Genomic DNA, 26,398 nt, shown 5'->3' with positions numbered 1-26,398 from the left:
CCTGGCACAGAGGTGAACCCCAAATGCTGAAACACTCTGGGGACCAGAAGCCGCTATTCAGCTTTTGAGATTCTCTTTAAGGCACATGACCTAAGAAGAGACCCCAGTATACAATCCTAAAACTTCATGTCAGCCTGCCTACTTGGAGCCCATTGAAAACCATCTCCTTTGGGGTCCTGGAGAGGGTCAGGGGAGGCTCTGTTGGTGCCAGTGACTGATGCCAATTGATTATGGAGCTCTGTAGACATACTAACTGCCCACCATTCCTCCTGTCTGAGCATTCAGACCTCTAGGGTCTGGCCTAACCTCAGGCTCAAGTTGCCTGGAGCCAGGGCACTTTTACTTCAAGGCAACTGGCTGGCACTCCTTATTGCTGTACGGGCTCCAGGGGAAACTCCTATGATCAAGGAAAGTGACAAGCCAAGTCCACAATATGACGCAGCTAGTAAAAAGGCTTCCCAAACAAGCCTGAAGACCCAAGTTTGAAAACCACAGGGGAAGGACAGGACTCCCCCAAATAATCATCCTCTAATTCCCTCATGCATGCCTATAACACACACATGCACGCAGACACGCATGTGTGCGCACGCACACACACATGCAAACATACACATATGCAAACACACACACACTTATTTCTCCAAGACCAGGCTGGCCTCAAACTCAGAGATCTGCCTGTTTCTGTCTCCCAAGTGCTGGAGTGAAGGTGTGTGCCACTATTGCCCAGCACAAAAGGCATTTTTAAAAAGGAAAAAAAGTGACAACCTAAGGAAGGTTAACATCTGCCACGCACCGCGTCCCCCCCCCCCCGTGTCTGCGCTCTGTGCGCTATTACCCAGTTGAGACACGGGTCATCCTTTAATTCCCCAAGAATGCCCCCTTTATTGTGTTCAGGGGCAGATTATATATAGAGATAGCCACGCCCCAGCCAAACCCACCAGAAACCACTCTCCTGCCATCAGGAACTCCTGAAGGTCTCGTGCTCAGAGCAGCAATAGGCACTCAGATCAGGGGATTACAAGAAATTCAGGATCTGGGGTCTCACTGCTCCCAACAAACATCCATACCATACTCGTGATCCTCAAACCAGGCCTTCGAAAGAGGCTTCCAAGGCCAAGGACGATCAACTAGTCACTAGTGCTGTCCTTGGGGCTCAGGAGAGAACAGCCTAGGGACAGACCCCAGGCTAGTGGGGTCCTCCAGGACACATCCTCCTAGGAAAGTGGACCAGCCTAGAGGACCTGCCCAGTCGCGGGGGGGGGGGGGGGGGGGGCGGCGGAGGGGGGCAGGGTGTCTCTACCAGCACAAGGGTGAGTGCTCTTGGCTGACAAAGGGCAAACGCTTTAAATGGATATTCACCGGTGTTGGAGGCAGGAACTGTGTGCGGAGTGAGCATTTACACTTCTGATACATCAATGACAATACACCGTGGGCGGCTAACTCCAAAGTTCTTTATTTAATGCAACTGGAGCAATTGATGGCAAACCAATTCACACCCTGAAGCATCTTACAAACAGGGAGCAGCTCTCAGTGACCCTGAGGAATGCACCTGCCTCCCCTGGTCTCCTGGCGGAAGCAGCAAATCTGAACTTCGCTTCAGGTCAGGACTGCTATGGCCTGGGCGTCCCTGCTCAGGACACTAATGTTCAGCCTCAGGATTGACCACTTCTGCCCCAAGTCCCTCAGAATGCCTGAAAGGATATGGGGGAGCCATGGCAACTCTGTAGGAGTTTCCCTCCTTTCTGTAGCCTCCCTCCCCCCCCCCCCATCCAGAGCTATAGGGTCCATGAAATTGATTCCCTCAAGAAACAGGTCTAAGGGACTGCAGGGGCTGGCCATCAAGAGTTGGCATGCAAGCCATCCATTGAAAGAGTGGGCTGTCTCCACCATCATTTGATCCCCAGGGAGAGAGTAGACTTAAGGAGGACAGCCCACCCTCCACAGGTCCCTGGTTAGTGTGGTTGGTCACCAAGGCCTCCACACACTCTGGGCCAAGCGAGCTGCAGTCAGGCTGCCTAAGGTTGTAGGTACAATTTCCGACCCCTCAGGAGACACTCGATTTAGTTCAGCCTCTGGGACCTCCTCTAGGTCAGAACACAGGTCATCCCCGGGACCTGGGGGACTGGACAATGGGGACCCTGGAGGCCAGTTGCTCCTCCCAGGGCCTCCAGGCAGCCCTGCTAGGGAGTCCCCCAGCAGATCCCGGAAGCTGCTACCCTCGCGTAGTGGCATGGACTCTAGCAGGTGGTTCAGGAGTTCAGCAGAGACGGTGGCATCGATGGCTTGGCACGTGGACACGAACGTGTGCACCTCATGCATGCATTGGATGTAGCCAGCAGCGAAGCGCTCGCTTGCTTCCGCCTGCAGCTGCTCCCGCTCTGTGCAGGAGGGGTGGGAAGAAGAGAGCAGCGTCTCCCACCGTGAGCAGGGACTACTATGACTCTGACGATCCGGGACTCACCCAGGAGACACACTTGAGTGTCCCCCTCCTAGGGGATGGGGGAGCTCTCGCCTTGGACCAGGTCCCGGGCTCCCGGAGCCGCAGCGTCCGCTCCTAATTGGCAGGCGTGTCCTGTCAGAAGCCCAGCCCTCGGGTACCCGCCACCACTCACCTCGTGCCCGGCCCCGCAGCGCGCCCTGCACGCGCCGAACCGTCAGTTCCAGCACTTCGGCGTTCTCTAGCTTGGCCTGCACCTGCGCAGAGGGGAGGGGAACTGAGTCTCCCAGAGAGCTCCGGCACGCACTCTGCAACCTCCCGCGGCGCCCTTCCCGCCGCACCTCGGTGCCGGCCAGCAGCCGCCGCAGCTCCTGCAGACTCTCATTGATCCGCGCGCGCCGCTTCTTCTCCACTAGGGGCTTCCGGGCCTGTGGGAAGCGGGCCACTGAGCCCCGGGCCCGCGCAGCCTCCCGCAAGCCCATCCGCCCGCGGCCCCTGCCCGCACCTTGCGGTCCCCCCGTCCTTCCCAACGATCATCATCCTCGTGGCCTGCACGGTCCCGGCTGGGCGCCAGGGGCGGAGACATGGTCCGCAGCGCCCGGATCCCACGCCGGGAGTTGAGTGCAAACCACCCTGCTAGGCGGGTGGCAGCCGGGAGGCCTCAATAACTCTTCGGAGTCTTCCGGCCCGCGGTGTCCCGCCCCTTTAATAGCAACTTATTTACATGTCAATGCACCGATTGGCTGTGCGTGGCCGGAGCTGCCAGCCGCGAGGCTGCCCGCATCCAATGAGACTGGCCCGCTTTGTCAGGCCCCGCGGGCCTCTGGCAGCTGGCGAGGCGGAGCCCACAGCACGACCTCCTGCCACTCCCGCAGGGGCGGGACTCCGGGACAGTGACCCCGGGCTTCTGCCTGGCTTGTGTACTTGTACCTCCCTCTGCTGAGTTGTGAGCCCATATCTGCTAGCCTGTGAGCTGGGACCTAGCTATCCATTCTTCCGCATCGCCATCCATTCCACCCACCCCTTCACCCATCCATCCCTACAGTGCATTCGCTTCCTTTGATTCACCGAAAGTGCCTCCCGAGAACAGCGGTCCAGTCTGGGGCCCCAAAATGGGCTTCGGGTGGGACAGTGCCAAAGTCAAGTCCAAGCCCTGGAAGGGGGACCTGGAAGGGGCTTTGGACACGGGTGGCGAGAATGTAAAGTCCGGGAGAAGTGGGGACCCCTTGAGGGTTTTTTTGTGGACTTATGAGGACACCTGTAACCTTTTTATTACAGTCGTTCTCGCCTCAACCTCTCTTTTTCTGAGCTCTTTCTAAATCACCTGCCCAATCACTTACCTTGTCTTTCTCTATTTCCAACTCCCGCTCCATGCTTCTCCTTCCTGGTTCACCACCCAGTACCACCTAGTCCCTCCGCACCCCCATCCGGTGCTGTCACATTTCCCTGCTCCCCACCCCTTTTCATGCCCACCTCCCTCCCCTGCGAGACCCCTTCGTGTCCCCCTACCCTACCCCCACCTCCGCCCCGCGCCCAGCCCTTTTCGGCTCCTCCCTCTTCCATCTTTGGGCCCTGCAGGCAGAGGCTGCCGTCTGGCCCCGGTAACTTGATGCCCGTGACAGTTGGCAGCTGTAGCCGCTTCGGCAGAGAAAAGCTGCAGCCTGGCCAGGAGCGACAGGTGTTGGCCGCGCCTTTGTCTCGTTGGCTTTGTCCCGCTGGCAGCGACAGGCACGCCTGTGTCGGCCAGGCGCCCAAGCCCCGCGTCGTCATCGGTCCCATCTGCCGGCCTTGCCTCGGCGCGGGAGGGGTGGCGGTGTGCAAGGGCGGCGAGAACGCGCCCCCAGGCAGCACCCTAGGAACTCCTGGCTCTGCTCCATTGTTCTTGGTTTCTGCTGCTACTTCAGAGCTGGAACACAGGGCCGGCTCCCACCGGTCCTTTGGGTACTTCATCCTTAGGCCTGGGTACCACCAAGTACGGCTTCAGTGGGCGCCTCTTCTCTTTAGGTCTTAGTAGCTGGTGCTTCATCAGCCTGGCTGGAAGGGCTCCTAAGGAAGGGAAGACCAGGCAGGTACTGGAGGGGTTGGGCAGGGGAAACCTCTACGCTCTTGCTCTTAAAGATAGGTCTGGCAGACACCTTGTGGCTCTACTTCAGAGGGGCCTCCAAAGGCGGCAGGTAGCATGAGGTAGCTGAGAGGTTTGAAGTTCGATGGTCACAGTCACCTTACTAGGGACCCACTCCTGCTCTCTCTCACTTTCACCTCTGAATTGTTCCTCTGTGTTTGGGTCCTGATGCTCCCCACGTCAAGTACCACTCATCTGGATATCCCCAACGTGCTAAAAAGCCTGGTTCTCTTCTACTACCCTCCAGGGGCTGCCGAGGGTCCTCCATTCCTAGTGGTAAGACTCCTAGACCGGTAGGGATGGGAATGAGCCCAGTGGAGTTAGCCACAGCTGGTTTGAAACTACTGTTAAGCTATTAGCTTCCAAGTAAAGGAGATTCTAAGATAATTACTTTTTAAGTTTCTACTACTTTGAGGTAGGCAAAAACAGCCTTTGGTAGTTGTTTGATTGGTTTGTTTGTTTTTGTGCTCCCTAGTTCACAAACGGTTTTGTACTTCTCCCTGTATCCAAATGAGCAAGGCCAAAAGATAGCTCCTATTGGTACAGCATAAGGGCTCTGCGGACAGGCCCTTGGAAATACCAGTGGACCACCTGATTGGAGAGTTAGAAGTGAGGGACCAAAGGAGACCCACAAAAGGCAAACTGCAAGCAAGGAATTAAAACCAACTAAGAACTCCAGGGAAAGCAAGGCTACCCAGGAAGAGAAATGGAACCATAGCCCATTCCTAGGTGTGGGAATCCGTCATGGATGACAAGGCTTCGTCCAGTGCTGTGTGAGCTGCGGTGTGTTGCAGAATGCCGTGTAGAACTGAGGGGAAGAGAAATTGGGATATGCCTCAGTGTGATTGGACATTCTTCTTGGAAGTAAAGAGGGTAGAAACAGGGCTGGGTATGTATGAGTCAGGAAACGCTTTTTGGCTAGGGGAGAGGGGTTGCTTGAGGTCCCACCTGCAAAACTAGCTTCAATTCATTTTAGTGAGTTCATTGCCCAGGTGGCTTAGACTTGCTGTTCCAGAAGCTTGACCACCCCATCTTGAGCCCACAAAACCCTTCCTCTCCTGTCTACCTCCCTCAGCTGACCTATTACTTCCTGCCATTTGTCCCCTGGATCATAACCTACCTTCAAAGTTTGCCTGCATGCAGACTTCCTGAGCATTAGGGCCTTTTGATCCCACTAGAGCCAGGAACAGAGGCCAGTAGAGGCTGGGCAGGGCCGTAGTGGCCACTGGGTGACTAGTTAGCAGCAGAAATAACAGGCCATAAATCCCTAGAGGGACAAAGGCAGCAGCCAGCCTGCAGACATCCAAGTACTTTGTGGGCAATCTGCCCAGAGACTCAAGAGAATTTCCTTTTGGTTTGGAAATAAAGGAGAGGGATTGCCCCTTGGGTTACACCGCAGGGCACAATGGGAGCCCTCCGAAGACTCAGTCAGTGAAACAGCCATACCTGCTAGGAAAACTCGGTTTCTGACCACTGGATCAGCACTTGCAGTCAGGGGGCATGTTCAGACTCCCCCCTCCCCGAAGCTGAGCATGAGGCCCAGTGTTACGTTGTCCCTCTGCTCAGGTCCCTGGGACCCTGGTACGGAGAGAGGAAAGGGAAGCAGGCCTCTTCAGAGTAGTTCTCACAAGCTCAGTCAGGAAGGGCCAGGGTAGGAGGCCTGTGCCCCAGTGATGCCTACATACAGATCCGAAGAAGGGTAGGTAAGTCTTTTCTAGCATGGTACCCATGTGAGTTCTCTGCTCTCAGCCCTGAGGCCAGCACATAAGCAACCAGCCAAAGGTAGGGTTAAAGAGAGAGTGGGTGCCTGGGGGGTCACGCTAAGTGGAGGGTCAGCCCAGTGGATCTGGTCAGTTAACCATGTCCAGGTGAAAAGACATCAAAAGAAAAGAGGTCATGGAATGCCTGGCTAGAACTGCATTATGGGAAACTTCTGAGGGCTTGAATGGGCCTGAGAGGCTGAGCATGTGAGAGACCCACAGGTAAGAACACCATGCACGGAGTGATGAGTTGGCTTTTGGGATTGAAGATTTCTTAATGTACCATTTTGAAGTTCTTTAATAACTTTTTTGACAATGCCATTCTATTTGGTTTATTGGTCTATGTTATGTTAATATATACAGTGGCTAGGGTATAGGTCAGTGGTAGAGCATACGCTTAGTTTGCATGAGGTCCTCGGTTGATCCCTTTCATCACAACAAACAAAGCATACAATTGAAAATAAAAATATACTTGCTTTATTTAACAATTCTCTAAAAGGCAAAAAAGTCATAAAAAGACACAAGCAGTCACACAAATATATTGCACTGGGTGAAGGTATGTTTGGTTTGCCCGTGAACAAACCGCTTGTCCGGCAAGGCTCACGAATCGTCGCACAAACTCTGAGAGCTTATTTACATTAAAAAGGCGGCTCAGTTTAAAATAGAGTCTCGTGACACCCGTGTAAGCACACATTCTAAAGGAAACAGGACTGGATGCTCGGCATCTTGTAAACAAAGTCACAAATTATCCTAGGAAGTCAACTTCTTAGCAGTTAACAATCAAGGACTATATATTAAATAATCATAAAATAATGCTGATGGTAAACATTCACGATAGTAGAAAGACGGTTTTGGCAGTTTTGTGTTTAAGGAACAAGCGTAGGCTTAGACCACCATCTATCTACCCTTAAGATCCAACTGGTGAGGGAGGCAGCTGTCTGTAACCCCAAACGTCCATTGAAATATGGCTACTACCTTATCTCAGTCAAAGGTGGTGTTGTCTTAATGAAAAAAAAATAGAGTTCTTGTTTTTATGAAAAATAGGGTTAATATTCAGGCATCAAATGGCTTTACTATGAAAACCGACGGCAGTAAGACAATGTTCGGGCAGCCACTCCAGATTCAAGGAACTCTGCTTTTCCTGATGCACTCTGTCTGCTGTTAAGTCAAATGACTCCTCACTGGTGACGTCTCATTCACACCAGGGGTCAACAGAAGTCTGTCGGAATAATCTTTGGATGTCTGGTGCAGCATAGTGTTTTGCAGAACTGAGCAGAGAGAGAGATCCCCTTCTCCCCAAGGGTTCCAGTGATCTGAAAGCCAGCAGCACAGACAGACGTGGTGACAGAGACCTGAAGCCACAGGAGCTAGAGGGTCAGCCAGGAGTATAGCGGGGAGGCAGAGCTCCGTGCAAATCGGAGAACAACTGAAGGTGGACGTGGAGGCCACTTCCCCCATCTCCCCCTCCTTGTGTTCAATGGCTGCTCTCTGCTGGGATCTGTTGTCAAGGAGATTCCAACCAAAGAATATATATGGTCTTGTCCCCGCAACAGCAAAGCCTGGTTTGCAGAGGCCACCATGCAGACAGAGTGATACCACACCACTCTGCAAACTGGCCGTGATGGTCTAAAAAGGATGCACAAACAGCACAGAAATGTACGGGAGGCGGGAGGGCGCTAGGGCTGATGGCATTGGTCACAGAAATCACTAAGCTCCATTAGTCCAGAGCAGGCATTTCAACTTTGTTTACAAACAGAAGCACATCAGACTGGAATGTTTGCCACTGCAGGGCCAGAAGCCAAGGTTGCCACACCATGCTCCAAACCACCTACTGGAACACACTGAGAGGAGGCCTGCAGAGATGTCCTCTCCACTTGGTGGGTGAACACGCACGCAGCAGGACTGCATGATAATTTAGATTAAAAAGCAGCCCTCCATCTGATATAATCACACTGTGGGAAAGTTCCAGAAAGCCAGGCCCTTGGCTGAGAGCTTCATGTGACTTCCCAGCTATGTGTCACAGCATGGTGTGATGTCTCAGTACAACCCATAGGGGCCAGTGGACACTGGTACACTGGAAAGGGGTCTCACTGAGGTCAAGGGACTTCTGAGGGCCTTGAAGCAAACTCCATGATACACAGATCTCAGTCTCCCCCAAGTTCAATGATAAGATGACAAATCTTACCCCATCCCCCAAATTCCATATTTATATTTCAATACAAAAACGTATTTCTTCTTAAACCTCCCCACAGTTTTGTTACACCTTCAGAAAACTATGGTGGCTTGTTTTTTTTTTTTTCTAAAACAAAAAAAAAGCAATGTGAGTACACATCTATTTCATTAGAAACAATGAAAAGATTCCCCCATCTCTTCCGAGCACCATCTAATGTAGATCACTGGCTGGGGGACAGGGTTATGTCTGCGCCTCCTTCCTGGGACTTTCCTGTTCTTTGGCTTCTGAGGTGTCACCGAGTCCCAAGGAAGGACTGTCTTCCTCGTATGGCAGGCAAATGTTGCCTTTCCCCTCGCTGTCACAGTAAACGCAGTCCTTCAAAGAAAGAAGACGACATGAGTGAGAAGAACGCAGCTGCAATTTGCCGTCACTCATACTCAGCAAGGTAGGTGGAACGGCAGCCGTGACCTGGAGGATGCTGGTCATACAGGCACCCCCTGGCCCTGGAAGCTGGCTCCTGGTCATGAGTCCTTTACCAGTGACTTCCATCAAATGTGTTCCCTGGCATGTGCTCGAGTGGAAGAGGGCATGTGAGTGCGAAGGCCAAATGTGCGGTGGTCAAATGACCCCGAAGTCTTTGTCAAGACCACTCCTCATAAACGGATAGAACCTCACTTCTCTCTCCTCAAGAGTACTTCAACTTGGGACATGCAACATTTGAGATTGGGCCTTCAGGGCACGACAGGAATGTCCTGTGAACATCTCGTCCTGCGGACATCTATGCACCCACGTGAGATATGGGGCCTGATGCAGCCAGCACTAGTTGGCCTGTGAGGGAGCCTCCCAAGAGGCAGATCCTCTTGCCTTCAGATTACAAGAGCCCCAGCCAAACCTTGCTTGCCTTCAGCTTCACAAATCGTACACGTGGCTTATGTTTATAATCCCAGCCCTTGGGATGCAGACACAGGACTGCTCTGAGTTCCAGGCCAGCTAGGCTACAGTGTGAGACTCTGTCTTAAAAGAGCTAGAGAGATGCTCAGCTGGTGAGGTGCTGCTTTGCAAGCCTCAGGACCTGAGTTCATTCTCTAGAACCCATGTAAAATAAATAACTAAACAAACAGACAAAAGCTGGAGGTGGCAGTGCGAGCTTGTAATCCCAGGGCTGGGAAGCAGAGGCAGGTGGACTTACTGGCCAGATACTCTCGTTCTCCTGTCAAGCTTTGGATTAATAGGAGACAGCAGGCTTCATTCAAGTAGATTTGGTTGTCCCTTAGCCTCCTCTGTGCATGCAAAAATCAAAAAAACCTTCCCAAGAGATCCTGAGCCAGAACTAACCAGCTAGCTAAGCTGCTCTCAAGTTCCTGACCTAAGAAGATGGCAAAACAAAGGCTCCTTTGAGGAAAGATGATTCCCACAATCCCATTCTGGGAACGGAAAATATGAAGGTCCTGGGGCAGATGTCTATCTGCTTGATCCAGGACAGCCAAGAGAAAGCGGGGAAATGGGAGGTGAGATAGGAGGTGGTGGGTCAGTTTGACAGCGAGGCCATTTATTCTGGCTAAGAATGGGGCACCACTAGAAGGGATTTAAGTGGAGACTAGTCACTGCTCTGTTGCTGTGAAGAGACACCTTGACCCAGGCAACTCTTATTAAAGAAAGTATGGTAACTGGAGGCTTGCTCATGATTTTAGAGGTTAGACCACTAGACATGGTGCTGGAGAAGTAGCTAAGAGCAGCCCTGATCTGAAGGCCAAGAGAGAGATGGGGACTTGGCCTGGTATGGCCCACCCCCAGTGACACACTTTTCTCCAACACGGCCACAGCTACTCCAACAAGGTCACACTTATTAATCCTTCTCAAATGGTGCCACTTCCTAATGGCTAAGCATTCAAATACATGAGCCTTATGGGGCCATTCTCATTCAAACCACCCTAGGCACATAACATCATCTGACTCTTGGAGAAGGGTGAACAGAGAGCACAGTGCAAGGTTGCCCTGTCATGCAGGCCATGTGATGGGTGGGGATGAGGTGGAGGTGGGAGAAGCTGCTTTTCAAAGTTGAGTGGTGTGATCTGCTAATGACCAGAGGGAGTAGAAGAGGCATCTTGGACAGCTCCAGGGTTAGCAGCCTGGAAAGGTGGGCCTCTATCAGCGAGCTGGGAGTGTCAGGATACAGTCAGTGTTCTCTAGCTGTAGTCAGTGGTGGGAGACATCAACAAGGGAACCTACACCAAGGTAAGCATTGGAAACCTGGAGGCCAGAGAGGAGTCCTGGTGCCCAGGAACCAGAGCTGTTAGCATCGTAGACTGAGAGCCATGGCCTGGAGATAGAGGTGGCTGCTCTCATGCCACTGGACTGCAGTGGGGACACTCTACCTGAGAGTCAGCAGGTGGCAGCAGAAGCCTGGGGAGCTCATACAGTTCTGGGATTCTAAGGACCAGGGGCCAGGGCAGGAAGAGCAGGGTGGGCGGAGAGATGTTTGTGTTGGGAAACAGAAATCAGAATGATAGAAAGGGAGGCCATTTCCTTCAGTGAGCTGTTCAGGATAGCCATTCAAACCTTTGAAGGAATCACATCTAAGTGTCCTAGAACCTTTCCCCTTCCTTCCTTCCTTCCTTCCTTCCTTCCTCCCTCCCTCCCTCCCTCCCTCCCTCCCTCCCTCCCTCCCTCCCTCCCCTTTTCTTTCCTCTTCCTCTTTTCTGTGACAGGCTCTCCCTGTGTGTCCAGATGAGACTCAGACTTGCACTCCTCCTTCCTCAGGCTCCCAAGTGCTGGCTACAGATGTGTTCTACTGTATCTTATTTTTTTTTCCCAAATCAATTTCAAATTTAGAAGCGTGATATTTACAGACAAACCAGGAAGACAGTACAGGGCTTCTCTTCAGTGAAGTTCTGTTGTTTGCTTCTTGCGACAAGGGCTTGCTGTGTCTGGTAGGCTAGCCCTGGCTTTCCAACCTCCTGCCTCAGTTTCCCAAGTGCTGGGATGATAGGTGTGTGCTACCATGCTTGACCCCAGCTGCAACCTTTGAGTGCTGTGTGAGAAGCAGGGCTCTGCAAACTTACTGTCACATCGATGGCCGCAGGCAGACCCCCAGTCTGGACCCAAGGATGAACCTCTTGAAGCTCTCGCCTCTGGCTCTCCGTGAACCGGGGCTGGGACCTCTGCAGCAACCTTAGCTTCTCCCGGTCCTCTTTCAAGACCGACTGAAGATCCCTTCATGAAGAGTTAGGTGTAGGTGAGCGCCACAGGTTGAAGGGACAGTATACTCATTTTCTGTCAATTTCTTCAATATCAATAATGTAGTGGTAGAGGGTTATCATTGAGATAAATCATTTTGCTTACGGTTAGCTTAATCTCTTTAGGAAACATTCTCTAGTCTTTTCTCTTAATGATAACCAAGGTCACAATTTCAGTGACCAGGGCCTGCTGCCTTTAGGAACCTTGGGGGTTCCCCCTCCTTTCTCTGAGCCTCATGTTTGGGGCTGCTCTGCAAAGGCAGTGGCTTCAGCACCTTCACAGCAAAGCCTGACCTGCACTTAGGACCTATGCAGGTCCAGAAACACCACAGACATGGGCTGATCACCCACCCTGACTCTTGGTTTCTTCAACTTAGACAGACACATCCCATTTACCCCGAAGGTGGGTGAGGTAACACAGCTCAAAGCGCAACACTGCACCAATGTATGGCAAAAGTGCAGTGTGATGTTGGCAGGAGGGTGGTCTCCAGGGTTCTAACTGCCCCCAGTCAGTAGTCGGGCTGTTGCAGGCCCAGTGGGGCCATCATGGAGAAGCCTCGTATCTCTCTACTGCTTCTGCTGTATCTAGACAGTGTTCCACAGGACATCCTGCCTGCCTGGATGACCCTGGTGTTGGAAACTCCAACCCAGCCCTTCGGGCTTCCCTGGAGGTACCCATAGTTACCGAGAGGGCAGCTGGTATGTCATCATGATGCTGTCATCTGTGTTAGCCATCAGCAGCCAGATGGGGTCCTGCAGGACGTATTTAATGAACTGCTCACTTTCCTCCGTGTCTGTGATCATTTTTGCTTTGTGATTATTCTCTGAGGAGTCAATGCTTCCAAAGTATTTGCTGGTGTGACTTGTATCACTACTGCCTTCAAAGTTGTAAAAAGCAAATCGTTAAAACCTTGACATAAAAAGCAACCCTTGTACAATGTGTTTATGTGAAATCATGGGCCTGTACTCCACCAGGTAGGCTCCTAGCTACTGCAAGCTGGAGCCTGTCTGGAGAGCAGGGTTCCTTGGGTAATGACAGCTTGTGCTGGCCCAATTTCCCCTTGGCTTTTCAGTCTTAATAATCTTAATGATTCGAACACAGGACACCTGCCAGCACTGAGGAGGTGATTCTTGCCTTTGGCAAAGCTGAGCTCAGGCAGGGCCTTGTATTGAAACCCTGACCTTTGCCCTAAGTTCTCACTGCCTGTGGACTCTGGTCTATCTTTAGGCTCACAAAAGTGTCCTAAGAGGGGGCACTACTGGTCTATTCATGCCTAGCTGTTGCCCATAGGCAAAGAAGCCTGTGAGCAGATTAGGGAACGTTCACTTTAGGGCAGAAAAGGCATCAGGACTTTGAGGATGGCCATGTGCAGATTTGCCCCTGGAGGCTTGAGGGCACATGTGGATGATCCCTGCCAGCAGAAGTTGATGGTTAGTCGCGTCTGCATATGTGTACCCAACTCAGGAGGTTGAACCAATGTCCAGAGAACCCACCGACTGGCCCAACAAGGGCTGGCACAGATACGATGTCTTCATTGACACAGAAATTGGAAGCTAACAGATAGAACTCTGAATTCTGATGGCTAAGGCCTGTCTGCTGTGCTAAGTAGGGCAGACAGTGCTGCATCCATGCAAAATGGCCAGAAACTGAACATTCTATGAGAATCTTCTAGACACAACCCAAACCCACACTGGCTAGCACACACCTGTGCCCTCAGCACAAACATACCTGCCCCACTTTGGGATGCGTCGCAGCCCAGCGAGCTGGAGCCCAGAGACTCTGAGGTGGCAGAGGTCCCGCTCCTAGACAGTGCTGAGCCTGTGGCTGAGCAGAGGTCCTCACCCAGCAGGAGGTTGAGCAGGTCACTGGATGTGGAGATGGCATCGCTGTTCTGGGTGTCGGAGGGCTCGTTGCACTTTAGGAACAGGAAAAAGACACCGATGCTCATAGGGGCTTAGGGACAACATGGCACACAACACACAATATGGTGAGGTGGAGCCAAGGGAATGCCTTGGGTGGCTTTTGTGCAAAGATCAGTCATGGAGAGCCAGCCTTTCCTTTACCTATCAGGTGAGCAGATTTTGCAGCTATGGGTGTGGGGAGAGGGTCGCTGATACTCTATGACCACCACCCAATACAATGCGCCTCTGAGAAGAGTCACAGCAGACAGCAGGGCCTAGACTCAGTGGAACCACACCACGATGCTCCTCAGCCTCCTGGGTAGTGAGCCGCCTCATCACTGAGGCTCTGAGCTCCAGTGGAGCTGCTTGGCTTGGGAAGCATCTTGAGTTCTAGTGTCTTAAGAGGGCAGAGAGGCTCTGGGAGAGCCTCTGCCAGCTTAGCCGGCTCCACTTTCGGAATAGTAGCATCAACGCCTTGCAAAGGCAGCCATCCCCCCGCCCCCCCTCCCCCCCCCGAATGTTCACGGGGCTGGCTCTGGCTGTTGCTAAGGCCAGAGACCATTAACTGGACAGGGTCCTTACTACACCAGGGAACACTGGCTTCTGAGCCCAAAGCAGAAATTCCCTCCTCATCTCTGTGAGCCCCAGGGGCCTGTACTCCACCAGGTAGGCTCCTGGCCACTGCAGGCTGGAGCCTGTCCCCTTTCCCCATGTTGGGCTTCATTAAACTTTGAAGCCTAGCCAGGCAAGGGCATGCCTTTAATCTCAGCACTCAGGGAAGAAGCAGACAGATCTCTGAGTTTGAGGCCAACCTGGTCTACACAGCAAGCAGGCCAGCCAGGGATAAAGTAAGACTGTCTCAAGGTTTTTTTTTTTTTTTTTTTTTTTTTTTTTTTTTTTGCTGTTGTTGTTTTTTAAAAAAAGACAGGGTTTCTTTGTGTAACTGTCCTAGAGCTAACTCTGTAGATCAGGCTGGCCTTGAACTCACTGAGATCCACCTAGCTCTATCTCCCAAGTGCTGGGATTAAGGGTGTGCACTACCACTGCACCCCCCCTAAAAAGTAGTTTTAAGACTCATTAGAGATGTGAGGCCCACAAATGCACCCCACAGTCACACACTATTCCTGGTCCCCTCATCTGCTTTATCTGCCATCTTCATGTGTTCCCTACAGGGCTCAAAGAATGTTTCATGGTAGGATCTCATAACAATCGCACACCCCAGAAAAGTCACCGTGGCCTGATGAGGCTGGCAGGAAGCACCCAATCCAGAACCCCCGACATGAGGGTGTGCACTGACCACCATGCGGTCCAGCCTACTGCCTGGAAGGAAGGAGGCACAGCACAGGATCCTTACTGTTGGAGGTGTCTTTGGCTGCCGATCCCGAGAAGTGCCAGCCGTGCATTCCAGACCGGAAACTGCTGTCCCTGTGGTCCCCAAAGTCCCCGTGGCTCCAATGCTGCTCTCAGGAGCCTCCTCTAGCTGAAGCAGGTTAAGCTGTAGGGGACTGCTGCCTCGGGACTGGAAGAGCGGTGGGGAGGCCCTGCCTGAGGCTGCTGTGCCCGCTGGAGGGGTGACTGGACAAGCACATGGCTGTCTGAGCATCGAGGTCCGACTGGGGAACTCAGCCTGGGAGGCAGGAGCTATTTCAGAGGCAAGTGTGGGGTGGGCTGCAAAGTGAGGCTGGCTGGGGAAGAAGGCCTGAGGCAGGTTTGGGGTTGGTGGTGGGAAGGGGTAGCTGGGCAGCATGAAGGCCATGACTGGAGCTAAGGGGGCAGCAAATGGCAGGGCCTGCACTGCAAATTCAGGGTGGGTGCCCATAGGCACCACAGGCATGGTGAAGCTGGAGTGGGCAGCTGTAGGTGGAGCCACCACAGTCCCTGGTGTGGATACTACTCCAGGTGCCTGGAACACAGGCAGAGGGTAAGCTGGCACTGAGGCAGGGAAGGGTGCAGAGGGGCAGCTGGACTGGGATGTGTCAGAGGGGGACCAGGCTGTAGCATTCAGGCCCACGAGAGGAGGACGGTGGGATACAGGTCCCCCAGACCCTGTGCTCTCAGAAGAGTCCTGAGTCTTGACACGCTTGGACTTCAGTTTTCTGTTCTTTCCAGTTTTTTTCCAAGATGACTCCATTCCAGAGGTATTTCTTAGTCCTGGGGTAGCTAAAATGCGGAGAAACAACCAGAGTAAAGATTGAAAAGTAGTTGCAAGCCCTACTGTGTCTACTCAGAGAGAGTGTAGAATGTCAGGCAACTGATGGCACCCCTCAATCCCACAGACCTGGAGACAAACACTTGGTTTTTCTCAATCCATAGCCAGTGAGGGGAACTGACGGACGTAACTGACGGACATAAAATGAGAGGCTTTTCATAAAACCAAATTCCACCAACTCGTATGTGCATCTTTACTCATAGGTCATAGTCCTCTCTTTCCCCTCAAAGTCCCACGTCCTCTCTCATGTGAGGGCCTTAAAAGTCCCTTGTCCTTGGAGAAATCAAGTTGAGATGGACCAGGAAGACTCCTCCCTGCTGCCTGCTTTTCACAGTACTAGGAGGTGCTATGTAGGTTGTTGGGGGAACGTTACCAACCGTCTAATCTAGCCATGAACTACAATAATCACCGTATAGCAAGAAATGCCCTTGGGCACAATACTGGCATGAATGTTATGAGGGCAACCAACACCACTTTCTTTTTGTTGTTGTTGTTTTTCGAGACAGGGTTTCTCTGTAGCTTTGGAGCCTGCCCTGGAACTAGCTCTTGTAGACCAGGCTGGCCTTGAACTCACAGAGATCCCCCAGCCTCTGCCTCCCGAGTGCTGGAATTAAAGGCATGCGCCACCACCGCCTGGCTCCAACACCACTTTCTGATTTTGATTTAAGGTCCCCTCCACAGGAGGAAAGGTATGCCTGATACTGCAGATCTGACCAAGAACCCATGTTGGTAAGATCCCAGGTCCCAGGTGTAAACCCACTATTACTGCTTTGCTAAATATATATAGTAGCAAATTGACCTCCAAGATCGTATCTCTGTATCTACAGATGAGTGCAGCTCTCAGATATCAGAAGTTTCTTTGTCTGGCAGTCAATACAGAAACTCACAACTAAGCTTCAGTGCAGTGCTCGGCCACAAATAGGGCATCTACATAAACCTTACCCCAAGGATCGGAGAACAAGATCCAAGAGGGGATAGGAAGACTGAGAGAGCCAGAAGTCGGGCAGGACTGGACAAAATAGGACCACTATACTCATGAACTTATAGCAGCTGTGTTTGCCTGCACAACATCAAGCCAGGCAACATTCTACCATGGAGGCAGAAGGGGTTCAAATGGATCTTCGGCCCTAACTGAGGAGCTACGGACAGTTGACTGCTTTTGGGAGGGAAAGCATGTTTTCTTTAAGGGTGTGGCCCACAGTAGGCCACCACTCTCACACAGATGGCCTCACACCTAGGAGTACATGAGCATACAAACTGGACTTGAGGAGAGGACATAGGGGGTGTGCAGGGTGGTGGGGTGGCTCTGGGAGCCGGAGGGGGTTGTGTGAATATAAAAAACATATTTTATGGAATTTTCAAAATTTTAGTAATTAAAATCAAAAGATTCTTTGTGCAAAAACAAAATCAAAAAACAAAAACTTGCATTCTCTGTTAGCCCAATATTTAGGAAAACAATACATATTGATGGACAGACCCTAAACAGCAGAATGGCCAGCTTCACTTAGCCTACCACTATTGTTCCCAAAGAGATGCTATATGTTCCTCCTGCCCCTGGAGAGTTGGGGGGCAGCAGCAGCCTGGGTCTAGAGTACCCCTGAAAATCCATGCTGAAGGCTCAGTTGCTAGTCCTGGGGGAGGGAGGGAGGTGGCAGCTTTAGGAGGTGGGGCCTAGTTGGGAGGAAGCTAGGCTACAGGGGCACGCCCTAAGATACAGGACCCATCCTGACCTCTGTGAGGTGGGCAGCCCTTAGGCCACTGTCTCCTGCAATGGAGTGCTGTTCTGCGCCAATGGGGCTAAGCGATGATGGCTGCAAACCTTTGAAACCGTGAGTCAAATAAACATTGTCTCCCTACCGATTGTTCCTCTTCGGTATTCTGTCACAGTGCTAAAGCTGACCAACAGTCGCATATGCCCAGAGACACACCCCTCCTCACCGGTGTGTCTGGAGAGAGGATGGGGGGGGTGACTGTGGCAGGAGGAACTTTGTGCACTCCCAGTGCCTTCCTTGGGGGGTGGCCTGGGAGCCTGCTTTCTTCCCATTTCAGCAGAATAACAGGCCTAAGGCAATAGGTATGCAGGGGCATCTGTGAGCTGGACAAGGGTCCCACACCTTTACTCCGTGCTGAGACAAACATCCCAGTCCAAGCACACTGCCCTGCAAGGGAAGGTTGTACCATTCTGTCCCTGTTTGTTGTTTTTCCCTCAAGAGAGGACAGTGGCTAAAATGCTAAGTTCCAATGGTGTCAGGACTGCCTGGAATGTTGGGTGGTCCATGTACTGTACAAACTGCTGGGTCTAGGGGTATGTGGGAACTGGAACTGTGTACATTGGTTCTGCTCAGGGCTGGGGTGGGCATCCTCCTTTCATTTCCACTGAGGCTCCTGGATGTGGCAGTACTGTGAGTTGGAGAAAGAGAGTGAGAAAGCAACCCTGTCTGGTTATCACTCAGAAACAGAGCAGCAGGCTCGCTGAAGACCCTGGTTCAATTCCTACCTTCAGAAGAAAGGAAGAAAGACAGAAGAAAAGGTAAGATCCTTAAAAGAGATCATAGCTTCCTCAGTTCCCTGCAGTGTGTCTGGGGTAGGTCCTGGTGGTGTCTCCTGGGGTCACTAGCTGTGATAGCCCGGTATCTCTGGCCAGTGCAGCCCCTGTCTCTGGGGCTACAAAGTGGTCAGGCACAGGAGCCAGGTGGGAGTGTGGCCTGAGCCTGATCCCATCGTGAGTGTGTGGACAGGTGGCCAGACTCAAGAACCAGGCTCCCAGAACAGAAAAACCTCAAGCAAGAGTGGATCTTATTCCATTCCCAAACATAACCACCCCAGGGATTTATTAGCAGTTTTATGCTAACGGCTTTGGCTGAGGTCTGGCTGAGGCTGGCTGTCCACAGGGCAGTCCCAGGCCAGAAGGGTGAGTCTACTGGAGGGGACAGTTCCCCTCCATTTCCAAGAGCTGCCTGCTAAGATTCCATAGCACCATGCTTAGTCTTTGCAGGCTGAACTTAGCTTTTTATTCCAGGGTATGGACAAAAGTCCCAGGCCACAATTGGCTGAAGCTAGCCTAGGGCTCTGCAACTGTCTACAGTATCGTTTGCTTGGGAACACGAGGCTGCATTCTCAAAAGTGTTCCTCGGCTGCATTGCCAGCAAAGTGGCGATGGCCACTCCACATGAACCTCCGACCTGGGCACAGTTCAGTGTAAAGCCAGCACTGGATGCAGCGCTCTCAAGACAGTGCTGAGCCAGGCAAGGAGGCCCACACCCATAACCACAGTGAGGCAAGAGGGCTGTTATAACAGGCCAGCATGACCCTGTCTTAGAAAAGAACAAAGTTTAGAAAAGGCACGCTCAGTTCAGGTCAGCACTCACCTCGCTCACTCGCCTGGGCTCGGGACCTCTCCTGGAGATAGTTCTGGCAGTGAGCCTGCAGCGCACTGAGCCTGTTCACCTCCCTGAACCTCTGCAGGAAGCCCTGCTCCTCTCTCTGGGTATGTGCAGCCAGAACTTCCTTGGTGAGGCCCAGCTTCTGCAGAGCTCCCTTTTCCTGGCTGAGGCCGCCGGCTGCACCATCCAGGGACTCAGGCCCGCTGGCCACGTCTTCTACCGTCTCTGCAACAAGAAGCAGGCTCGGTTAGCATGCGCTTGTCAGTGCAACCTGCAATACAGATCACTCACACCCAGTTGATTCACGATGCCCACAGCCGGGGGCAACATTCCCCATGCCTACTTCAGCTTTCCAAGGAAGTCCCAGCAACAGGCAGAAAGCGGCAAGCAGAGACCTGATGATCCACTGGGTCGGGCATCAGGCCTACGGGCAACAGGAAACTGGGAGCTGTGGACTTCCACTTGGAAGACATTCCAAAGCTGCCCTCAGCTTTGGTATACAAGGGATAGGGCCAAAGTGCTACACCCTCCAAGGCTCAGGGCCCTGCATGGTGACCACTCAGGACCTCATACCCGCTCAGCAGGCACATTACCAACTTGACCCATCTCCCCAGCCTCAAAGACACATTTAATTAAGAGAGCTGAGGCACGATCAGTCTTCTAACAATATGCTCTGGCTCTTTTCCCTACATAGGAGTGGTTGCTAGGCTCACCTTTGCTAGGAGGCAAGGCTGGGCAGAGAAAAGGTCCCAAGCAGGGCCTGCACCTTAAGGACAGACATTAGGGCAGATAACTGCCACCAGGTGGCACCAGAGCACAGCAAGGGCTTGTACTTGGGCCCTATCTGGCCACATGCCGCCTCTGAATTTTAAGTACCCAATATCTTTTACTGGACTTCGTCTGGTAACTTTGAACAAACATCAAAATGGTAGTTACCATTCTAATTTTCAAGTCAAATTTTCTGCATATATGTGCTACACGCATATAGTATGTGTGGAGTGTGTGTGTGAGAGAGAAAGAGAGACAGAGAGAGAGAGAGAGAGAGAGAGAGAGAGAGAGAGAGAGAGAGAAGAGAGAGAGAGAGAGAGAGAGAGAGAGAGAGAGAGAGAGAGAGAGAGAGAGAGAGAGAGAGAGAGAAGAGAGAGAGAGAGAGACTCCAGTTCTGGAGTTAGAGGCATGCTCTTGACCATGGCCCACTTCTTATGTGGGTGCTGGGGAGGTAAACCAGGTTCTCACGCTTGCTCGGCTCTTACCTACTAAACCATCTCCCCAGCCTCCAAAGTTTCTTTGTAAAACTCAGATTGCTGTTGATATTCCCCCAAACCTCTGGCATACCTAACTCCGGCTGTGGTTTTTTGTCGCCCACGTGGACGATGGTGCTGCTGTAGCTGCACTGGCTGGTGAGGGACACCACACTCTCTGCCTTGCCTGGCAACGTCAAGGAGCTCAAGTGAGCGCTGACCTCTGTGTGGCTGGTCACCTTGGAGTGCCGAGCTGCGTCTTGATGAGAGAAAAACAGATGCAAACACATATGCAAGATTAAAGCCACTGCCCAGTTAAGGATCTGGAGATGCAAGGGACCTATGGGGCCCATGCTGGCTACACCCCACCCCACAGATACTTGATACTGGGAGCTGGACAGCTTGTCCTCAGGAGAAAGGTGAAGAGCCCAGGACCTCTGGGAAGGAAGCATCTAGATGGCTGTGGTTGTACTGAGCCAGGGTCCTCTGGAGTATAGCAATGACTTCTTCAATAAGCAGGAATCAGGGGATCCGGCTGGTCACTCTATTCCATGTATGACCTTCCACTCCCTTTTGCTTCATTTTATAAATGGGATACCCTATTTCTTCTCTAAATTTTTATTGTGTGGACTCGTGTGCCACAATGCACACGGCAGCTTTGTGGAGTCAGTTTCTCCCTTCGCCTCTACATGAGTTCTGGGGATTGAATTCAGGCTTACACAGCGACCACCTTTATGTACAGAGTCATCTTGCCAGCCCTGTTGCTTTTTTTTTGTACTTTTTTGAGACAAAGTCTTAGTCTGTAGCCTGGACTGGCTTCCAACTCAGCATCCTCACTGGTCTGTTGAGTCCTGAGATTGTGAGCATGTGCCACTACATCCAGTGGGGTTCTTTTCAGACCCTGGTCATGATTCACAGTGTTTAAGTAGCCCAAGCTGTCATATAGCCATGGGGCATGCTAGTGTTCACAGGCGAGGGCTCCTCTAGACAGGCCAGGGATCCTGTAGACAGGACAGAGATCCTCTAGACAGGATAGAGGTCCTCTAGACAGTATAGGATTTTTTTTTTTTTTTTGGTTTTTCGAGACAGGGTTTCCCTGTACTTTCTAGAGCCTGTCCTGGAACTAGCTCTTGTAGACCAGGCTGGCCTCGAACTCAGAGATCCACCTGCCTCTGCCTCCCGAGTGCTGGGATTAAAGGCGTGTGCCACCACCGCCCGGCAACAGTATAGGATCTTATAGACAGGCTAGAAAGGTGCTTTTCCCAGAACCACAGAGGCTAGCATATCCATAGAAGGGAATGGAACTCAGGGCTGTCCCCTGGCCACCAACAGGCTTTCTGGACCCTGTTGTCAACACTTAGTACTCCAAGTCTAGACATCACCTTGACCTTTAAGAAGGGTGTTGACTTTCCAGCCACTCTGGTCATTTAAAAACTTTGCTGGTTTATCTACAATGCATGAAAACTTAATTCAGGAGGAAAAAGGAGACACGTGAGGGATTATGATGACTTCTGACTCCACACAGGAGATTTAAGGGGTCCCAAGTTAGATAGCCCATAATGGAAAGTATACCTCCAGAGTGCAGCCCAGGGCTGACTGTGGCCTTCCGGGATGAGATGTTGGCTGGGAACTCGCATTTTCTTTTCAGGGTGGCAGCTTCATTGCAGCTCTCCAGGTACCTGGAGGAGGGTTGGAAGGCACCGTGTGGGTGGAAAGGTGTGGGTGGGGATGATAGCAATGGCGGGGAAGGTCATAAGTGCCCTGTGTACCTGATGACACTGTCCAGGCAGCTGATCTGCTGGTAGGAGCAAGGAGGCTGGTTCTTATAGGCTAGCTCCTCTGGGAAGCTGGCCTTGGGTAAGCTGGCCCCTGAGCTGTCCCTATCTATGGTAGTGACAGCTTTCACCTGAGCTGGGGGGCTGCTTTGCATTTCTGAAACAAAACAAAATAAAAATTTTCCATTTAATACCTTTCATCTGCCAAAAGAAACCACATATTTATAAAGTATTTTATTCTGCTCAAAGGCAGGGGTAGGGATCCATAATGTACTAACATGGAACCCAGTGACAGTCTGCATCCAGAAGCCCCATCAGCCTGACAGCTGCAGGGCTTCCGAGCAGGAGCTTGGAATAATCTATCACTCAGGCTGAGCTTGTTTCTCTCTGGCCTTAACGGCACATGCCAGGGCCATTCTCAGGGCTCAGAGCTTAGGTGGAAGATGGTGGGTCTTAACATCTTGAACTTGGTGGCCAATCAGAACCCAGTTCTCTTAGTCTCCTGAGCAGGGCAGGCAAGACTGAACATAGGGACATAGGGTCTTGCACATGCAGCCCAGGTAATCTACCATGAACAACTCTGTAGCTTATCCATCATTAGATAATTACTTGTTTACATAGAGACAGAATCTCACTAAGCAGCCCTGGCTGGCCTGGAACTTGCTACATAGACCACACTGGCCTTGAACTCACAGAGATCTGCTTACTTCTACCTCCGAAATGCTGGGATTAAAGGTATGTGCCATCACATCTGGCTTTTTTTTTTTTTTTTACTTGTTTGTTTGTTTTTTGAGAAAGGGTCTCACTAAGCCACCTATGAGGCAGGCTGGCCTTAAACTATGGAACCCAGGCTTGTCTGGAATTTGTGATCTCTCTGCTTTAGTATCTAGGGAAGAAAGGTGACAAGACTCAAACCACTGAACCACCAGGGCCAATTGTCAAATACAACTTATGGTGACAATGATGAAACAGCAATTGCTGCCCAGGTACCAGGCTGTGGATTCTGTCTGTGCTCACCATAGGAACCACATGCTTGCTGTCCTGAGCGATCTTGAGCAATGAGCTATATCTTACTCCCTGATGTCTCCCCAACACCCTTTCTTTTTTTCTTTTTTTTTTTTTTTGGTTTCTCGAGACAGGGTTTCTCTGTAGCTTTGGAGCCTGTCCTGGAACTAGCTCTTGTAGACCAGGCTGGTCTCGAACTCACAGAGATCCGCCTGCCTCTGCCTCCCGAGTGCTGGGATTAAAGGCGTGCGCCACCACCGCCAGGCCCCCAACACCCTTTCTGTCCACTGTAGGGAGGTCTTGTTTTGAGAACAGCAGATACCTGGGCACTCTATCCAGCTGTGTGTGTGTGTGTGTGTGTGTGCGCGCGTGCGCGTGCGCACAGATGTGCATGCAGCTGTTAGTTTGCACATGTATGAAATGTGAGCATGCGGTCACTCAGATACTCTGCAGAGTGAAGAAATAAGTGCCCCCTCCCCCCTCCGCAGCTCCCAGCATACTCAGTAGGCAGGTCCTGGGGAAAGGAAACCATACTCGTGCCCTAGTGGTCCACAGGTAACAAGGGCTTTCTGAACTTGTTGGTCAGACACAGTAGAGCAGCTCTTATTTCTTTGCTGAGCAAGGATGGGGTGCAAGTGAGACTGCTTTGACTCGAATAATCACACAGAAATTCTATTAATTACAACACTGTTTGGTCTATTAGCTCAGGCTTCTTATTAACTAACTCATATCTTAAATTAGCCCATTTCTATTTAATCTATGTATTACCATGAGGCTGTGGCCTATAGGTAAAGTTCTGGCATCTGTCTCCTTCGGCAGCTACATGGTATCTCTCTGACTCCACCTACTCTCTCTATCTCTGTTTGGATTTCCTGCCTTGCCTTTACTCTACTAAGCCATTGGCCAAAACAGCTTTATTTATCAACCAATAAAGCAACAAATATACAGAAGGATCCCACACCATCTCCTCATCTCTATATCAATGGGGTAAAACACACCCAGGAGGTGACCTCCCCAGTCCCCAAATAGAGCAATAAGCCAGGAACCCCATGTCTTTCTCTCTGCCATCCTAAGACACAAGCAAAAGAAATGTGTGGTTTCTTTTGTTTTCTTCTTGAAAAGAATAAATGTATTTATTTATTAAGAAAAAGTGAGAAAAGGCTCCTGGGAGTGAGGACAGAGCCAGAGGACATCTTTTTACCTGCAACGGATGTTTCCTTTTGTTCTGCAGACCCATGAGAAAAGTGACTTTTGGTTTGAATCTTGCCACCATTTTTTAAATTTCCCTTGAAGAAAAACAATAACGAACACGTTATTCATTCTAGGAGACCTTCTTCTCTCCATCCCCACAGTGAGAACAGCAAACATCGGTCAAGAGCACGGAGGATGACTCTGCTGGAGTGGAACCCAGGGTCTTCACATGCTGTACACGTGCTCCTCATGGAGCGTACTTACTACACGCCAACACAGATTTGGAAATCCTGAAGGAGCCAGATGGAGCTGGCTACAGCTCTCATGATCGATCCCCAAGGATAACACAGAGCCAAGGGGATGCTGCTTCACCACCCTCCAGTTAAGCTCATTTCCTCTGCTCTGTTCACCCAAGTCATTTTCCTTTATGTGTTTAACTACAGGGTAGCTGCCTCAACGTGAAACATGAAGTAAATCTCTGGGAACAGAGCCTTCTCTGGGAGAAGGTGATGGAGCCACCGGCTTCAGATACTGCCTGGCTATTTCCGATCATGCTTCCTAACTTAGGACACGCACTGCTGAGCTTGCATTCCTGGGGGGAGAACAGAGAGGGACGTACGGATCTCCTCTGGTGAGACTCCTCATGGCCATTGCTGTCGCTGGATGATGTCATAAGGTGTTCGTGGGATCCGTTACTGCCCAGGCTCCCATAGCCACTGGAGCCACTATGGGGAACAGGCTGCAGGAAGAGCATACACATCGCTGCAGACATGATGGAACGGTACAGAAGAGGTCACCACAAGCCAAGCTCAGACAGTAGTCTCAGCTTGCCCAAGGTCACACAGAGAAGATAGGTGGAGGGGAGCTTAAACCCTGGGTTGTCTGGCCTTCATCTCTAGGCATGCAGTCACCAAGGAGACCCCATTAAAAGAAATGTAGCCGGGCGGTGGTGGCGCACGCCTTTAATCCCAGCACTTGGGAGGCAGAGGCAGGCTGATCTCTGTGAGTTTGAGGCCAGCCTGGGCTACAAGAGCTAGCTCCAGGACTGATTTACCTACAGTTATACCTTGTATCCCATAATCAAGAAGGGGACATCACCTCAGCTGTGGGACTGACTGCAGTTAAACTGATCTTGCTGGAGGGGGAGGTCACTGAGTCCCCGGTGCTGGATCGTGTTTTGGGGAAGAGCAAGCCTTAGGCCAGTAGAAATTGCAGTAGAAATTATGGGGTATGGGCAGCCTTCAACTGCTCATTCAAGGTCATGGCTCATACACCTAAGATTCTAAGGCTAGGAAAACTTGGGGGCACTTGGTAGCTCTTAGGCCAATCACACTGTCCACACTTGGCCTACCTGAGCGGACATGGAGACCAGGAGAATAGAGCGTTCCTAGTGTGGCACTCACCTGCATCAGCAGCCGGTGGATTTGCTCTGTGAGCTCCTGAACGCTGGGGTGCGGAGTCTTCTCCTCGGGACATGGGGAGGCTGCAAACACATCCTCATTCAAAGGGCCTCTGAATGATTTTAATTTGTCTCATCAGAAGGGCCTGTCTTAGCCTGAGTGTGGCACCCACACTGCCCACTCAGGCAGGAATCTCCATCTCCAGCCCACAGACCCTCCAGCTACAACACAGCTCTGCTTGGATGAGCCCCCCCCCCCACCTGGGAAGGTCATCCCTTGCCCACATGGCCAGTGGCATCTCAACAGGGAGATGTCCCCATCTTTGGCCCCCTGCTGGTGGGAAGTGAGAGAAGGCCAGGATCTCCCAAAACCCACAGAGTGGAACCCTGGGAGCACTCACACCCTGACTTTGTGCCTCCCAATGATGAAAGATATCTTCCTGCTCCAGGGGTTGATGAAGCTGGACCAGCTGGTATCCAACGTGATGTACTCCCCGTTGCGGGTGCGGAATCGAATGGGGGAATAGTCGAAAGGTTGTCCGCCAGCCTGCAGGACTAGGGGATA

General features: G+C 51.6%; 2 protein-coding genes across 4 annotated transcripts in view; both read right to left on the bottom strand.

Moving 5' to 3' along the window:
* Positions 1–1,437: 1,437 nt before the first annotated feature.
* On the bottom strand, positions 1,438–3,117 carry Hes6 (hes family bHLH transcription factor 6). Of its 2 annotated transcripts, none has more exons than XM_038339872.2 (4): positions 2,943–3,117; positions 2,779–2,865; positions 2,613–2,694; positions 1,438–2,378 (listed from the first exon to the last, which is right to left on the bottom strand). In XM_038339872.2, exons 1-4 carry the CDS (start codon positions 3,021–3,023, stop codon positions 1,966–1,968), a joined length of 663 nt encoding a protein of 220 aa, XP_038195800.1. In that variant the 5' UTR covers positions 3,024–3,117; the 3' UTR covers positions 1,438–1,965. The 2 variants fall into 2 exon arrangements, with proteins under 2 accessions (XP_038195800.1, XP_038195801.1); XM_038339873.1 differs by having other exon boundaries at positions 2,099–2,378; positions 2,653–2,694.
* Positions 3,118–6,773: 3,656 nt separating this feature from the next.
* Per2 (period circadian regulator 2) overlaps positions 6,774–26,398 on the bottom strand; it is a 45,872-nt gene continuing 26,247 nt past the window's right edge. For both annotated transcript variants that reach the window (XM_038338880.1, XM_038338879.1), the window contains 13 exons: positions 26,235–26,388; positions 25,838–25,946; positions 25,054–25,173; positions 24,445–24,529; positions 22,233–22,395; positions 22,036–22,142; positions 20,558–20,722; positions 19,208–19,447; positions 14,985–15,790; positions 13,458–13,644; positions 12,414–12,606; positions 11,555–11,705; positions 6,774–8,867 (listed from right to left, as the gene is read on the bottom strand). In XM_038338880.1, coding sequence (XP_038194808.1) covers positions 8,733–8,867; positions 11,555–11,705; positions 12,414–12,606; positions 13,458–13,644; positions 14,985–15,790; positions 19,208–19,447; positions 20,558–20,722; positions 22,036–22,142; positions 22,233–22,395; positions 24,445–24,529; positions 25,054–25,173; positions 25,838–25,946; positions 26,235–26,388 — 2,615 coding nt within the window. In that variant the 3' untranslated portion in view covers positions 6,774–8,732. The remainder of the gene's footprint in view (positions 8,868–11,554; positions 11,706–12,413; positions 12,607–13,457; positions 13,645–14,984; positions 15,791–19,207; positions 19,448–20,557; positions 20,723–22,035; positions 22,143–22,232; positions 22,396–24,444; positions 24,530–25,053; positions 25,174–25,837; positions 25,947–26,234; positions 26,389–26,398) is intronic.

The sequence above is a fragment of the Arvicola amphibius genome, chromosome 8, assembly GCF_903992535.2.
Source record: "Arvicola amphibius chromosome 8, mArvAmp1.2, whole genome shotgun sequence".
Taxonomy (NCBI): domain Eukaryota; kingdom Metazoa; phylum Chordata; class Mammalia; order Rodentia; family Cricetidae; genus Arvicola; species Arvicola amphibius.
Note: the sequence above shows the minus strand (reverse complement) of the source record. Positions and strands in the feature narration are given on the sequence as shown.

What these genes read in the sequence shown, in the direction of transcription:
- Hes6 (XM_038339872.2), bottom strand. Translation starts at nt 3,023, where the DNA reads ATGTCTCCGCCCCTGGCGCCCAGCCGGGACCGTGCAGGCCACGAGGAT. An exon ending in GGCTGCTGGCCGGCACCGAG is followed by an intron (nt 2,695 to 2,778) that starts GTGCGGCGGGAA and finishes CCCTCTGCGCAG; the next exon opens with GTGCAGGCCAAGCTAGAGAA. An exon ending in GCTGCGGGGCCGGGCACGAG is followed by an intron (nt 2,379 to 2,612) that starts GTGAGTGGTGGC and finishes CCTCCTGCACAG; the next exon opens with AGCGGGAGCAGCTGCAGGCG.